The 16,293-nt window shown below is 37.5% G+C and overlaps 1 protein-coding gene across 26 annotated transcripts in view; it reads left to right on the top strand.

Annotated features, from left to right (window-relative positions):
• Positions 1-16,293, top strand: part of MPDZ (multiple PDZ domain crumbs cell polarity complex component) — a 104,148-nt gene that overhangs the window by 74,313 nt on the left and 13,542 nt on the right. For 14 of the 26 annotated variants that reach the window (XM_064439090.1, XM_064439086.1, XM_064439083.1 and 11 more), the window contains 12 exons: positions 969-1,079; positions 1,605-1,688; positions 4,290-4,391; positions 5,586-5,657; positions 8,374-8,536; positions 9,154-9,350; positions 11,268-11,359; positions 11,644-11,734; positions 12,232-12,312; positions 13,416-13,508; positions 13,601-13,675; positions 15,104-15,281. In XM_064439090.1, coding sequence (XP_064295160.1) covers positions 969-1,079; positions 1,605-1,688; positions 4,290-4,391; positions 5,586-5,657; positions 8,374-8,536; positions 9,154-9,350; positions 11,268-11,359; positions 11,644-11,734; positions 12,232-12,312; positions 13,416-13,508; positions 13,601-13,675; positions 15,104-15,281 — 1,339 coding nt within the window. The remainder of the gene's footprint in view (positions 1-968; positions 1,080-1,604; positions 1,689-4,289; positions 4,392-5,585; positions 5,658-8,373; positions 8,537-9,153; positions 9,351-11,267; positions 11,360-11,643; positions 11,735-12,231; positions 12,313-13,415; positions 13,509-13,600; positions 13,676-15,103; positions 15,282-16,293) is intronic. The other 12 variants (XM_064439095.1, XM_064439093.1, XM_064439092.1 and 9 more) reach the window with 3 other exon arrangements.

The following is a 16,293-nucleotide window of genomic DNA, read 5'->3' as shown; positions in this document are numbered from 1 at the left end:
TTTCAGATACGGGGAGTTCAAGAGCCTTAGTGTTACTGTTCAGTTCCTCATAGATTCAGAATTTTCTCAGATTGTTTTTTTTTCTCTTTTTATTTACATTGGATGATTAAGTTTAAGGTACAGTTAGACAATTTAGAAGGTAAGTGTAATCCTCATTATGTAACTTCATGTGCAAGGATTGCCACTAACAAATAACCTTTCTGTGGTAGCTTCTAGCTTTATTGTGGTCATTGTGAGAATGCTTCTCTGATGCTAACCTCACCATGTCATGGTTCTTACGTGGATTGCAAGATGAACTCTTTTACACACCAACACATGGAAAGGCAGGAAGAAAAGCAATGAGGCAAAAACATGTCCTTAGCCATTCTTTGTAAATTCTTTCTTCTATAAGACAGAAAGCTTTTCAGCTCTGACCTGAAAACTTAACTTCTGGGAAAGTGTCTAGTAGCTAAAATTGGTCTTATCTTGCCTTTAAAAAAAAAAGAGAATGAAAAGAAAGGAACAAAAGAAAGAAGTACACTGTACTTACATAATATCCCATAATGAAAGACCCTCCAGCACCTAACAAGTTTCAGTTTGTAAATCTCATAAAGTCTTGGGAGGTAGGTTATTCCGAGATAGGATTTACAGGAAGCCATAGTTGGCAAACACTACCAACTCTTCAGATTACCTTATCTCTTTTTATTATCCAATCTTTTTTATTACGTTGCCTGTAGGAAAACGCGTAGAGCCTGAAACAAGAATGTCAAAAACCCTGTTTTTAAAACCATGGAGAATATTTATTTTATGTCCTTTCAGTGCTCTTGGAAATCTCAAACCTGTGTGTGAGGGATCTCAGGCCAACTCAGTAGTATCGGTAATGGAGGCTTGGGCTTAAGTTTTAGCCAAAGTTCCCTAACCAAAACCCAAAGCTGACTCATAATTGTTGTAGCTTCATGCAATGTTAAGATGAGGCCTTCCAATTTCAGGTGGATGGAATTGACCTCAGAGATGCCAGCCATGAACAAGCTGTGGAAGCCATACGGAAGGCAGGCAACCCTGTGGTCTTTATGGTACAGAGCATTATAAGCAGACAAAGGGTAAGCATAAAGAATATGAAAAGAGATGTAATACTTAGTAACAGGTGAAACAAATGTTCAAGGTGGTGGTGTTTGGGAATGGGATATTTAATCCTGAAAACTCCATCTCAGCTATTTTAGGAACAAAGATTTGATCTGAGTATTATTTCCATTTAGAATGAAATCGATTTGGATTTGGAATTACCCTCCAGCACGCCGTTCTCAAACTATTTTGAAAAGCCTCAAGAAAGATAATTTGTTGGGGGGCAGAGTAGGAGTCTTAACTAAAAACAACTCTTAGAGATTGACAGCATGTCTGAGGAGCGCATGCAGAAATACAGCACTGGTTAAAAAATTCATTGGACGTTAATGAAAGGACCTAGAAGTACACAGTTTTCCGTCACTAAGCTGCATGGACATTGCAGACAAAAGCTACTGAGCTTTAATATAAGTTGCTTGCATCACTAGAAACTAAACTCCCTCATTGTAGAGTCTGTGTAAGCTGCATGTTTATTTACTAGTTGTCTCATAACTCTTGTTCCCCAGCCAGAGTCTCTTTATAGCCCTTCTTCAGCTTCTGCTCCCTGTGGGCAGAAAACTACTAACCCATTTCATCTTCAGTCATCTAAGGTAAAGTTGCATGAAAAAGCTCTATTGAATGTTGGTTATTGATATTCAAGCTACTATCTTAAGGCTTTTGCATTTGCTGTGATGTAAACAAAATTGCCACTGTTGAATGTTTCGGCCAGTTTGGGACAGGAGTGATGCCATTACTTTATCACAACTGACTTTTATTTAGAGAATGCTCTTTTGCTATTTTTAATTGTAGTTCTTTGTTCTCATTATTTTCCAATTATTAAGCTTGTTGGTTGTTTCTTGACTGTTTATTCACAAACCCTTCTTTCTCTGTAAGCAGAAACGTTGCAAATGCTCTTACTGTACATATGCTTTCTGTTGTGGTCTTTGTATTTATTGTCTTCATCTTTTGAAACCTGCATCTGTACTTTATAATAAGATCTTATAAGTAATTTCCTGCCTTCATTCATGTGCAGTCACCCAGACAGATGCCTACACTCAGTAGCTGTATTTAATATGGTACCCCTGTGGCTGTGTATTTAGCAAGGCAGTTTCAAGTGATATGTTGCTAATGAGTTGGTTTCTTCCCCTTTGTTTTCTTCATTTGGGCTGCTGCAGTACTTAAAGAGATCATAAATGTACTCCAGAATAGCTCAAATAATGCAAATGGGCTGTGAAAAGCTAGGTGATAGTTTTGCTAGCAAGCAGTTATCTGTCAAATCTGTGTTTATTACTGGTACTACTCTGGGTATTTCTGAGTGTCTATTTGAGTATTAATCTATCACCATAGTTATGGTCCCAGATAACTTGTAGGGTTACAGCATTATGCTATATGAAATACTAGCTAGTTTCTGATACCTTAGCATCCTGGTCATGTTAATAAAAAGCTGAACACAAGCTAGTTGAAAAACTTAAAAAAAAGGTAAAACAAATCCTGGTTTTTCTGGTATTTGTTTTGCAAAAAAACAGTAAAAGGACAAATACCATTTATTTTGGCATTTGCTTTTCTTGTCCTAGACTGTGCAAGAAAACATGCTTCGTGCACACTGTTTAAAACCCAACTGTTTAGGCCAGCTCAGATGCTCCGTATTTTATCACAGTAGGAGGTCCATGTTAATACAGCGCCATTGGCATGGATTAGAATTTGAGCTAGCAGTAGTATTTTAGGTGCTATGCCATCATGACAAAGCACAAAAGGCAAGATCTTTAATTACTGTGGCTGATGTTCTGTTTTCTTTTTTACTAGGATTTCACTGTTTATATACAAAATGTTTGTGATGTTTATTTTAGTTGCTTAAAAATTCATGAAGATACAATTTAAAATTCTATGCAGATGACAAATGTAATGGTTAAAGTGCAACAGAATCATTACACTGGCAAATTACTTTTCCCAAACTTCTCTTTATAAAAGACAAAATCAAATGTGAATCACATGTGGAAACAGAAAATCTTATACTGTAGGGAAGCTGCCTTTTGACTTTGAGTGACTTGCTGGTGAAGAAACCTTGTTCATGCACAGCTCTGCTTGCTCATAGCTGAAGATAGTGGAGAACCAAGACATATTTGTCTTACCAAATTACATTACTCTTTGTTTTGCAAAATTATATTTGAGAACAAACGTTTAGGGATGCATTTTCTATTTTCAGGAGCATTTGAAAACCCAAAATACTTCAAGAAAAATGTTTAACAGCAGCACATATCTGGATTAAATTACCATGATATAAATGTATCAGTTGATGCTACAAGCCTTTCACATTCCTTTCCGCTTATTATGCTTTTTATTTTCCAGCAGTGTTAAACTTACAGCCCTAAGACATGTAGACAATTGCCAGATGGATACACCTAGTGTAGAAATCACTTTTAAGTGTACATTGAACAGCAAAATCAGAGCTCTCCCCTGTTTAATAAACAGTACCAAAACTGCATAAGGGATACAAATGGTCAAATTACATCCTTTGTCTAAATAATAAAACTCTTTTTGTGTTAAATAATAATAAAGTACCACCTTGTATTAAGGAGAAGACCAGAGAATTTAGTTTCATTAAAATATAAAATCAGAAAATTATAGATGCATGCACACACAGTGATCTGCAAAAGTTATTATTAGATATGAAGTCTGTTTAGAGATGCCTAATATTACTAAACCTCTCTTTTGCAAAATATACAGTGAGTGTGTTACCACAAATCAAATAAAATTATGAGAATCTGTGGTTTTCAAGGTAAAACTAAACCTAGTACATTATTACAAAGAACTGTGTTTATTCTAATCCAGAAATCCACAGTTTTGTAATTACCTAAAATGTAAAACTATCCCGTATACTGAGATGACTGGACAAAATTGTACCAATAGCACAGCAAGTGAATTTTCTGTTGTTTATGCTGCTGAATTCTGCACTTCATGCACTTTGTGGGCTAGAACAGGTATGAGAAGCTTTTCCTCTGTGCTCTCCTAAACATAACTGATACAAACACAGGACAAGTACAGTTTTGCTTACTTTCACATGTCTATATCATTGCTATTTGCTATAGCAAAGTGCAGGAAGCGGCCTTTGTTTGGTTAGCACAAAGTGCTAAATAAATATGTTTCTTTTCATGAGTCACAAAGGGTTTATTTTAAAATGTTTTTGCTTAGTTTCTATTATGTTTTCCTTTTAGAACCCTTCCCTGCTTTTCCTGCAGAACAGTCTTTTCTGTAGGCCAGCTGTCTTCAGCAGCACTAATCCATTTGCTGATTCTTCTCAGTTCAACACTAACAAGGTCGGATGATGACACACTGTCTGCTTTTGACTCACCAAACATTATATGTGTGCTTCTTTGCCATTAGTGTCTCTCTGCATTTAAATTCTTTTATACTGATTTGGGTAAAATATTGTGCTGAGCATGGAAATTCTGTGCCATGAATAAAAAAAATACAGACGCGTTTGCGCATAGAAAAGTTTTGAAGAAGTTAAAAAGTGCCAGCTCCATTAATCATAACCACTAAATCTGATCTAATCAGAGCTACCAAAGGAGTAGGTTCTTAATTACAAACTCAGTTCCTGTGGTATATGTTAAAATATCCAAGTGTAACTCATCAGCGTGAGGTATTTTGCTGCAGTGTCCATTTTTTTTTTTGTGGTTAGGCCTTTCCAGCTTTGATATCTCTTTTTTCTTTTTGCATGAACAAACACATTGGCAGCTTTCATTTTATGATGCTGAAAATGTTTGCCCTCTGCTTCTTGAAAATTCTCTTAATGCACCATGAACAGGATGCTGACATCTTTAGAAATAGGAAAAAAAGTTAGATTCTGTTTTTTGTGGTTAGTGCTTACTGCATGTTATTCATACTAGGAACAGAGTTAACCTCTAACATGATAATAAATAAAGGCTTAATTATTATGTGCATGCATTTCTGATTTAATAAAATAGTTTCTAGCTGGTTATGCATCTTGGGAGTGATTGTGCCCATTGTCAGTTTTCCCATGTTGTCAAATATATCAAATTGTACAATGAATGTTTATGATATGACGTGGTGTGTAATTAAATGTGTTTTTGAAATCTGTCTTTGTGTTTGTTACAGTTCTGACGAAGGTGAATTGAAGCGTAACTTAAACGATGGCTTGTATTTTCTATATTTTCAAAAGTATTTCTGAAAAAATCTGCATATATTTTTAGACAAAACCTAATGGTTTTGCAGTTTCTGCATAACTCCTTTTTTAACATTAAGATAAGAATGGCCTCTTGTCACCTCTGTCCGCTGCTGCTGAACTAAGATTCATGTACAGGAAGAAGCTTTGCTGAATTGGGGTCCTTAATAACCCCTTAAATACTTTTGTCCATTTATAAATGGAGTTAATGAAGTTGCTGTGGTTAGTAAAACGAATCCGTAATAGAAAATGAGTTATTCATTAATAATGCTGTGTATTGCCAAAGGTGCTGTAACATGTGGATTGCTGTTTTCTGTTACTGTAGGAGGTATCGAATCCAATTAAGATTACCTTCCGTTGTTCCCCAACTAACCCTTTTGCTCCCACACCATTCAAGGTTTGTCTTGATTCCAGTGAGTGAGTCCTACCGTATGTGTGCTGTACATTCGTACATGGCCTGTGACACCTTCTGGAGTACTGCTTCTTCCTCCGCGTGTGCCTCCTTTGTTGAAAGTGATACTGCTCCAAACTTGCTGCCATTTTTAGTATTTGCTTGGCTGTGATCAAAGTGACCCTGGTAGCCAAATGGGTTCATGCACTGTCTGATGCTTTGCATTTTAAATGAAATACTGTGCCGCGGAACACTAAGTATTTCATGAGTTAAAGCATTTTAGGTTTTTTGTGTGTGGCCCGATTCAGGGAGCAAAAGTCTTATGTGTGTGTAAACTGCAGGAGCCAGCTTCTGCTGCTCGTGATGCATGCATGGCAGGGTGAGCTGTCTGGGAAGGACATGGTCCCCTCCGCTCAAATGGCACTGTAACACCCTTTTTTTCCCTTCTTACAAAGGAGCCTTGCTTTTACTTTTGTTTCAGCATTTCCTTAAACATCAGACATGTTTAGATTTATGTGGACATACACAGAGGTATAGAAAGAAGCATTTTTTTGTTAATTAGACTATGGTGGCGGCAGTTTGTAAGAGCTAATCTGTCTATAAGTGCTCATCAGTGCTAAAATGGATGTAGCCATACATCCACACCTTATAGATCTTCCAGAGGTCCTTGAAAGCAATTTTTTGTTCTTTTTTTTTTTTTATGTTTTCTTTAATTTTGCAAAGTTCTTGGACACTGTCATTTACCAAGAGTACCATTAAAGTGATATGCTAATTTTGGTTTTAAAACACAGACTACTATAAGGTCTGCTAATGTGATCTGCTTTAACACTGTATTTCCTCATTGTTTCAGTATGTTCTGTAGCTTTCAAGTTAAAACTCTAGGAAACACTCTGAAAAACTAGTGTTTCTAGAACTACTCTCCCCTTCACCCCTGCTTGAGGTAGTTCTGTCACCAGCTTTTCTCCATGGTGGATACATGAATTTTGAATTATGAAAAATCACTTTGAACGTTATTAAGCAGTGTTTCCACCCTACTCTGATTCTGATGGATAACAATGTCTTTGCCTGTTCGCTGCTTCAGTTGAGGTTTGTGTCTGCCCTGTAACTATTAGCATGTTTTAGAGTGTAATTTGCATAAACTGTAAATAATTCCTACAAGAAGTTTAGTGATGCAAGGTATCATCTCAGCACGATGACATTGGTCTGTGCTTCAAATCTAAGACAATGTGACTGATAAAATGATACAAAAAATCATGGCATTTATATTGCATTTTTAAAATAAATGATTGGCTTGTGTACCGTATTAAAATTTCCCACACTTTTGACATTTAATGACTTCTTAGTTAAGCTCCTAGAGCAAGATCCTGAATGAAAGGAAAATCTTTTTCAAGCAGAAGCAGAATAAGGGAACTGAAATAGGGCATTTGTGTTTTCTTTAAATCTTTGGAGTATACAGAGAAAGAAGGTAACTCATTTTCCCTGAGAGATGGAACCTTCCTTAAATCTTAGTATGACTAAATTGGTAACTTTCTAGTTTTTTCAACACCTTCAGTATAAAGAGGATTGAAGTCTGCCAAGGTGTGTGTTGTTATCCATTTCACTGTTGCCGCTGATGAAGAAACTGCCTCAGTGCCTTTGGCATCCACAGACACCAACTGAGATAACTGTGTTCAATTGCTAATGGAGGTAAAGGGCTATGAAGCTAGGGCAACACCTGAAAATCCTAGTGTTGGAAAAATACTCAGTTTTCATCAGGTTTTCATCTGAGGTTTTTGTTGTTTATATCAACAGCTGATCTGCCAGGTATCAAAGTCTCTTGGGGTTGCGTAAGCGTCAGAATGATGATATTCAGACACGGTTTCTCACCTACATGTTTACTTTGAGCAAGACAAAATGATACAAATTACACTTAGCCAAATCCCTGATCAGCGACTGTATTCTTCAGGGAAACTAACTTCAGTGGAGGCTTGCCAGATTGTGGATTTGGGTGTTTAACTATTAAGCGTTAGTCATGTGCTTATACTTTTAGCTTTCTGTGAAAGTGAATGGACCACATACATCAAGACCAAAAATATTTTTCTCATTTGTGATTTAATTTGTATCCTCCTTTTATTGATCTCCCCTGTGCAGCTTATAGGAGACCAGTAAATAAGACTGAAAAACTCCAGCTATGGTGGTTTTCTTCAGTTGTCGTCTGGTTTATTTTGTTTGTACGTTGTCCTTTCAGTTAATATTCCAGTTGTTATCTTTTTTCTGGAGGCATTTTTGAAAGCACCAGGTGCTTTGTTTCCTTTCCCTTTCCTCCTATTTGACTTCCAAAGCATATCCTAGAAGGAAATTGTATGCGGTGGCTTAAAAAAAATAAAATTAAATAGAAGTCTTTTACAAATACGGCATTAAAAAAAAAATTATGTTTTCGTCAGAGACTTTTTCTGAAATGTAAAGTGGCACATAAAACTTTACTGAATTGGGCTTTTACTGTGAGTTCTGTTTGCTTCTGAATACATTTTGGAGTGATGTTATCTCTTACCTTGCCTGGTGTTTGTTTCTGTCTTTGATCTCTTCCAGCCTTTCTGTGCTGTGTTATTCATCTAGAATTCCAGCTGCTTGGTATTTAAACTTCAAAGCCATAGTTATTGCCATTTCGACATTTTTGTGTACTAGTTTGCCCTACACAGAATCTGCATCTGCTTAGCCACTGCATTTTTCTTATTCTCCACAGGCATTCAGTCACTCCGATTTAGAGCCAGAAAAGAATTCGCTTTGTAACTTGCCTCTGCCCCCTCCTTCAGCATTTTCAGGAATGAGCTGTGATGTTGCACAGTCATCTTCTAGCAGAGTCCCAGAGGATGTGGAGAAGGAGGATGAGTTTGGTTACAGCTGGAGTAAGTTTCTTCTCTGTGATAATGTTTGAAATACTCAGTGTTGAAATAGCACTGTGGCAGAAGATAGGGGGGGTCCTGTTTGAACTACTTTGTTGTTGTGTACTTTGTGGTCTGGGTGTTAAGTGTTGCTGTCAGCTTTCAGTTGTGCTTGGTCAGATCCACATGGTGAAATATAAAACTAATTTATTCTTCTTCATTGCACTCCAATCTCTTGTTTTCCTCTGTGGTCCAGATCTACTGTTCCACATGTAGGACTACTTGAAGAATTTCAGTGTACTCTAGGTAACTGATGGCAATGATTGATGTGATAGCTTCTGTTACCTGAAGGTGTTACTGGAGGGAAGATTATTGCTTTTATGTGTGAATTTTCTTTTTTTTTTTAAGAGAAGTTTTAATGTTTTCCAAAGTTAGAAGGAAAACAAGGAACTAGAAATATTATTATAGATCACCTAAGGCTTAGCTTAAAAGAAAGTGTGGTGAACACTTAAAATTTTCTCATCCAGTTTGGGATTCTCCTGTTAGATACTGCCCACTGAACACTGATCTTGACTCTCTAGGCAACTTATGAAACTTTCTAATGTAAATCCAACCTCTGTTGCCCACGCTTTTACATTTAGAAAAGATTGTGCAGCGCTATGGAAATCTACCGGGGGAGCTACACATGATTGAGCTGGAAAAAGGAAGGACAGGTCTGGGACTTAGTCTTGCTGGTAACAAAGACCGATCCAGGATGAGTGTCTTTATAGTGGGAATTGATCCAAATGGAGCAGCTGGCAAAGATGGCAGGTTACAGATTGCAGATGAGTTACTAGAGGTGAGTTTTTGCAATTTATACTGAAACCCAAACAAACTGACTTAAAATGCTCTACAATATTAGATTCTTGCTGCAGTATAGATGTTATGCAAGTTGACATCACTGTGCTACCAGATTTTCATTCCCGTGTATGCCAAATAGTTGCAGCTGGGATTTTTTTTTTCCTGGTTATAGTCGTACTAAGTAAAGGGGTGTGGGTGTGCGTGTGTGTATTTAAAATGGATAAAAATGGGGCTAACAGCAGTTTCTGGGTTATGAAGATGTATGGAAGGGCAGTGCATTGCAGACCATGGAAATACTAAGTCCGTTAGTCCATCCATCTGTGGAGTGCTCCATACTTTCTAGTTACATCTCTGTCTACTGGAAGTGTGATAATATCAGAATAATTTTATGTTGTGTAACATACAAAATGGATATTAAACTGGGGAAACAGGAACAGATCCATTTGTATTATATCTTTTATCACATTTGGGCTGTTCTCTGGTGGCGTTATGGAGGGACCCAGCTGCTGAATGTGCAGCTAACATTCCCAAAATGTATGTGAGCATAAGCTATGTTTGTATATTACCACAGTTCAGTGATGATACTTGCAGGTGTATTCTCCGCTATAGCTGTTTCCATTCTTTCTGATAGCAGTAGGTGACATCACACTCAGAAGTGCTTTTGTAACTTCAAAACTGTGTGTAGAGGTGTCTGAGGATGCACTGGGGATCATGGTACAGGGAGGGAATGGTGAGATTGAACAAAGCTTGAGGGAGACACTGAGAGAGTAAACGGTGTCGGCTGGCAGTTGCAGGCTAGGAGAGAATCTGAGGGATTTGTGGTACTGTGAACCTAGTGTCATGGAGGGATCTGTTAGCTGCAGAGGCCAGTGTTATCTGCTGGATAGTTCCCTTGAATGAGTTAAACATCTGTTTTTAAAAGCTTGATGTTGCAGATCCTGAGCATCCTCAGAACACATTGAAACACATCTGGCTGAATCTGGTCTCATGTGATTCCATGCTTACTGTCCATGCTGTAAACCTGCAACCTGATGCTAAGAGGTTGTCTCCACCTCTTCTGAGAGGAGACATCTGAGCTTTGTCGTTATTATTCCCAAATAGCTGTCCATCAGCTGTGGCAGGCCATGCCCTGCCCTCCAGCTGACAGCCTGACCATGGTTCTTCACAAGCCCCTGGCAAACACTGGAAACAGTGCTGCATGGGGATTGTCACCTCCAGTGTAAATGACAGGGCCCAGAATCTGTGTGACCGCACCTGGTGGACACAGCTGACGTGGGAGCTGAGAGGCTGCTGGTACACTCACCCTTGGTTCAGTGTCTTGCATCTGTTGCTCACTGCTGCTTCTCTGCTTCTGTTAGCGCTGCCTTGGGGTGTGTTGCATTATTTTCTCTTTGTGTAGGTCTAAGCTGTCCTTTTCTAATCATTTCCCATTTCTTAGAGTAGACTTCTGCACTGCAGTTTTCCATTTCTAAGAACAAATGCAACTAATAAAATGTGAGCAAATAATGGCCTTATTCTGCAAATTCACACTGATACCTCCAATCCTACCTGAATCATAGGAACTTCAAGCGGTTTCAACCCCTTTCACTCTGCCACATGAAGATGATGGCCCTGCTTTATCACATGTCATGAGCTGATCAATGGCAAGTGGAAATAGATGATGTGCCAAGTCAACCCAGTGTAACTCAGAGAATGACGTTTTTAGTAGTGTGACAGTATTAGTCTGAAATCAAACTATAAGGAATTCCTACTGCAAGAAGGGAATGAAAGAGGACACAACATACTCTGTTATTTTAATACACTTTCTGCTTTAGCCAGTGGTGTGGGCTAATGGATTTTTAAAGGCTTAAAAATTTGTTTAAGTACAAGAGAATTAAAATATTTTGAGAAATAATTTCTACCTTCCTTTGTATAGATAAATGGGCAAATACTCTATGGAAGGACTCATCAGAATGCCTCCTCAATAATCAAATGTGCACCCTCTAAAGTAAAAATAATTTTTATCAGGTAAGTTCTGGTTAAAAGTTTGGCTAAGACGGTTTATTTTTAATATACTCAAGTTTTGCATAGAATGTTTTTGTTTGGTTTTTTTTTTTTTAAATTTTGGTAATGTAGGTGTGCTTTTGAACCCCGTTCTCAGTTGTTAAATGTGTCTTGAGTTTTCTGTTTTGGTATTTGCATTTGAATGGCAGAAATAAAGTAGAAGAAAGAGCTAGACTTCAGCGTCTTCTAAGAAATATGGTGCTATATTACTACATTCTTACTACATTCTTTAACTGAATCTATTGTAGAAATAAAGATGCAGTAAATCAGATGGCTGTTTGCCCTGCAAAGTCAGTAGAGGCTTCACAGTGTACTTCAGGGACACTTCAACATCAAGAGGTAAAGTAAATTTTTGTTTTTCTCATTTGACTGAGATACTGACATTGTTCTAGATGGAGGATTTCCCAGTCTGCTTAGCAAATAATACAAAAGAAAAAGAAATCCAAGGGAAAAAGCAAATGAGATTTTAAGAAAGCTGCTAAATTTAGTACAGCTTTGCTTAGTTCAGTTTCACTGATTAAGTTCACTTGTTTATAAATATGTTTCTATTTGTACATGTTTGTACATTTAAATATGTTTGTACTTGTACATGTACAAATGTATAAATAGAAATGTTGGTAAATATTTGTATTGTAAACAAGGATGTAATATGTTGTTACATACAGAGTAATCTAAATTTAGATTATTCATCTAAAATATGAAGTAAATCTAACATTCCTGTGAATAGGGAATAGCAGTTAAAATTAATCAAAAAAATTATCAGACCCACTTTAAATGTTTGTGTGATACTTTATTTTGATGCAAAATGTTGAATATAGTTGCTCATTTTCTATTAGATTGATATCAGTGCTGCAAACTCCAGTGCCTGTTCTGACTTCGGTTCATGTAAAAACATTCAGTATGTGGAACTCCCTAAGGTATGTGCTGAAAATTAAATTTACATCAGCCACATTTGTATTCACTAGCTTGCTTTTTTGTAATGGACTCCCTCTTATGGCAAAAAAACTTTGTCCCTATTGACTGGAAGTCAGAACAGAGATTTCTAGAGGTCTTCTCTTCCAATTTGTGATTGGAACCCAAAGTTTTCCTGACATAATGACTGTCTTTGGCAACCTCATTAGCCTCTTTAACTTTACATAAATTTGCCAATTGCTTTGTGTCTCTGGAAGAAGTCACCTCTTGTTCTATTTGCAAAACTTTTAGTACCCAGCTGCTGTGGTGCCTCAGGTAAAATCATTGACTTAGTTGTTCAAAGTAAATCAATTAGCAGATTATAACCACCAGATCCCCCAAACAACATGTATATTTAGTGGAAATTGAGCAGCTGGAAGGAAATGGCTAAGTGTTCTGTAACTATGAAGCTGCCAAAGGAGGGTGGAAAAATTACTGCTTCTGCTTATTGACATGGAGAAGACAGTCATACTCAGTGGACATAAGGATAGAGACTTGCAGACTGTTGGTAAGTTTTTCTCCTTGGAAGGCATCTAGCTTTCCATTATTAACCAGGAGAATATGTTACAGATGATGGTATCCAGATTATTTAATTCTCGGTGGAGGAATTAGGGAGATTTCACTCTGCCAGAAACATTTACTTATTTCACTGGAAGAGCATAGATTTTTACATCCTTTGTATTTTCTGCACCTGTGTGTATTCTTTCTGTGATTTCAGATAATTAATTCAAATAATGAAATTTTATTTAGCTCAGCTCATAGTTTCCAAATATTTTATGTTTCTTACTCCTATTAATGAATTTAACAACTGAATCACAATTGACCTTGTAAATTTCAATGGAGTGGTTCTGAATTTAGAAGTGTTTCAGATTTATCTTGGTAGCCAATATACTGTCTGTATGTTGGCAAAATCTATTTCAGAAATAGATCAGTTTAAAAAAAAATATTGATGCATTGTGAAAACCCAGACTTCGGTTATGTATGCAGACTTCATTAGTCTTTAGTGAATGTATTCTAACATTTTGATAAACACGGTACCTAACCATTTGCATTTTTTTGTTTGCCCCAGGATCAAGGAGGCTTGGGAATTGCCATTAGTGAAGAAGACACAATTAATGGAGTAGTTATTAAGAGCTTAACAGATCATGGTGCAGCAGCAAAGGTTTGAAAACACCTAAAATCCAAATAGGAAATGAAAAAAGTTTTTTGGACTCACATCCAGAGCTCATATTTTTTATTCTGTGTCATTTCCAGGATGGACGAATCAAAGTTGGAGATCAGATCCTGGCAGTGGATGATGAAATTGTTGTGGGATATCCAATAGAAAAGGTGCTTTTGAGGTGTCAGGAATGTTGCAGAAAGCACACCACTTAATGTAGGAGGTGATCGTGTCTTAAACCAGTGAGGTTTTTGTGACTATACTCTGACTTCATTTTCAAAGCTGGCTAAAGAATCAAAGATCCACAGGCATTGTCTGGATAAGGAAACTACTGCAGAATAAGCTAAAGCCTGAATTTAAAGCTCAGCTGCTATTTTGCATTAATGCACTACATGAATTTTTATCTCTGTGCTACAAATGTGATCTTTTTTTTCTCTGTGGTCCAGATCTGATGACTAAGAGGCTCTTAGCTGTGGGATAAAAGCCATGAACTATCACTCAGTAATGACTTTTCATAGCTACTCCACTTTAAAAGTATTAGAAGCAGTAAAATTAATAGTGTAAATTTACGTGGGTGAGTTGCATCAGTGGTAAATCAGGTCATGAACTGTGCGTATACATGGGGAATGTCTGTAATAACAGCCTCATTATATTCCAAGCCTGGTATTTCAACCCTTTGGAGAAAACTATCTCTATTCATAAATAACAAGATTATTTGTAACTTCTAGCTCTGCAAACTCAGTTTGGATTCTGTAATGAATCAAGTAGTGTTTTTTTCTAGCACCTGCCTTGCTACCAAGAAAAGTGATTCTTCAGGCATGAGAAAATCACTTTCTGTTTGTTAAAGGGCAATTAGGAGAGCATCCATCTTACTGTATGTTGCACTGCTCTCTCTGAAGCAGGAAATGAGTAAGAGGTAGTGAGGTAGTACATAAGTTTTGGAATAAGAGACAGAATGATTGAGAAAGTAATTTCTGAAAATACTTCTAATTCTACTGAAATGTGAAGTCTTGGGAGGATTTGGTGTCTTTTCTGTGAGAAGGCAATTAATTTTGAAGTTTTTTCAGTATCCCCTTAAACTAGATTTTGTGTTACACCCTAGTGTCTTCTGTCCCTCCCATAGTTCAGCTAATATTTTCAGGTTTTCCTTCCAGCTATGATCTGATTAAGGAGCTAGGATGGCAGTAGCATATTTAAATCAATAGATGTTTTGGTATTGACTTCTGTGGGATCAGAATTGGGCTCCACCCAAGCATTAAAAGACAATACTAGTTTCTGATTTTTCAGATAATTGCTATAAACATAGTATCTTGTCTGGAGAAGCCATTGAAAGACTGCCACATTCTTGTCTGGTATAATTTGGCAAAGTTTCATGGAAGCTAATTGATTAACATCAGCCGGGTCTGGCCAAAAGTTAAATCTATTGCTTTTTCTTATAAAAAAAATAAATCAATGAATATCCTTGATAATTACCAAGAAAACCTGCAGGATTGTGACTTGTAGCTCTAGTTTGCAGAACAGTTCTTCTGCTTTGTTTTTTGTTTTACAACTGAACAGTCCAGTTATACTCTTCACCAGCTTTTCTCTTTATTGTTCAGTTTATTAGTCTCCTGAAGACATCCAAAACTACGGTGAGACTTACTATCAACTCAGCAGAGACAGATAGCCTGGCTGCAGCACCAGTCCCTTCCAACACTGCCCAAACAGAGAGGAAGAATATGCAGCTGCCAGCAGCTGTCCCCTCTTCCAGCTCACCAGAACCAGAAGCAGTCAAAAGTAAGGTTCTCCTTGTGTGTCTGTCTGTCTTCACTGGAGTTGTGACCCAGACTGTAAACAAGTTTCTCTGTTTGTACGCACTCAGCTGTCTTCTGAGTTGCACTGTCTAGTACTTGTGGATTACAGTTCCATCTAAATAAAGCAGTGAGGCTCCACACCAAAGACCTATTTCTTGCCTTCCCACTGTCCTGTTGTAGAGGTGGGAGTGGGGAAGGATTTCCTTCTCCCTCTGAAAGGCTGTGCAGTAGGTGCCTCTGTCATGCTTGTCTAGAGCTAAGCAGGAGGTATTCCTTTAAATTAGGGAGAAAAGTCGTCATGTTTCCTAGAACAGAGGAATGGTTGAGACTGTCTTGCCATTTATGACTAGCCATGTTTGACTCTCCCCCTTCAGAGTGGAGAGTCGAGATGCGACTGATTGATGATGATTATTGGTTAAGAAACACACAACTAAGAAGCTAGTAATAACTTAATTGAGTAATGCACATATCAGAATCAATTTCTATGTACATCGCTGCAAGTATTACTGAGTCACATTTCTATTGCTTATTACTAGCAGTTTCATTGATAAACAACAATACTACTATAAAGACATATTAAGAAACGCATGGGAGACCTACTAGGTAATAAGTCTATTGTCTTCCCTTCTGCATTCAGTTTTAGGTTAAAGTCTGTTGCTTTCTCCAAGTCTATCCCTTCCATCTGCCACACCAAGTCTTAGGGATAAACGCCTGAGAGGTTTCATCCTGGGGATTTGTGATTGCAGCTTAGCTTCACTACCACTTACAGGCATCCACAAAACAGCTGGAAGATCTCCCTTGCCTTGGTTCTCCATCTGATTTTATTATTTATTGCCTGCTTTCTTTTACCAAACCCACCTTTTTGCTGGCCCTGCACCTTGCCTTCTCTGCATAGACTCCTTCCAAATAAACAACCCATCCCTAAGTACTTTTTCCCTATTGGTCTGTTTTCTGCTACGTCTCTACCCACCTTTGGTGTTTCCAGCAATACTATG

The sequence above is a fragment of the Phalacrocorax carbo genome, chromosome Z (genome assembly GCF_963921805.1).
Source record: "Phalacrocorax carbo chromosome Z, bPhaCar2.1, whole genome shotgun sequence".
In the NCBI taxonomy this organism is placed as follows: domain Eukaryota; kingdom Metazoa; phylum Chordata; class Aves; order Suliformes; family Phalacrocoracidae; genus Phalacrocorax; species Phalacrocorax carbo.
The sequence above is the reverse complement of the archived record's forward strand: the minus strand, read 5'-3'. Positions and strand labels throughout refer to the sequence as shown.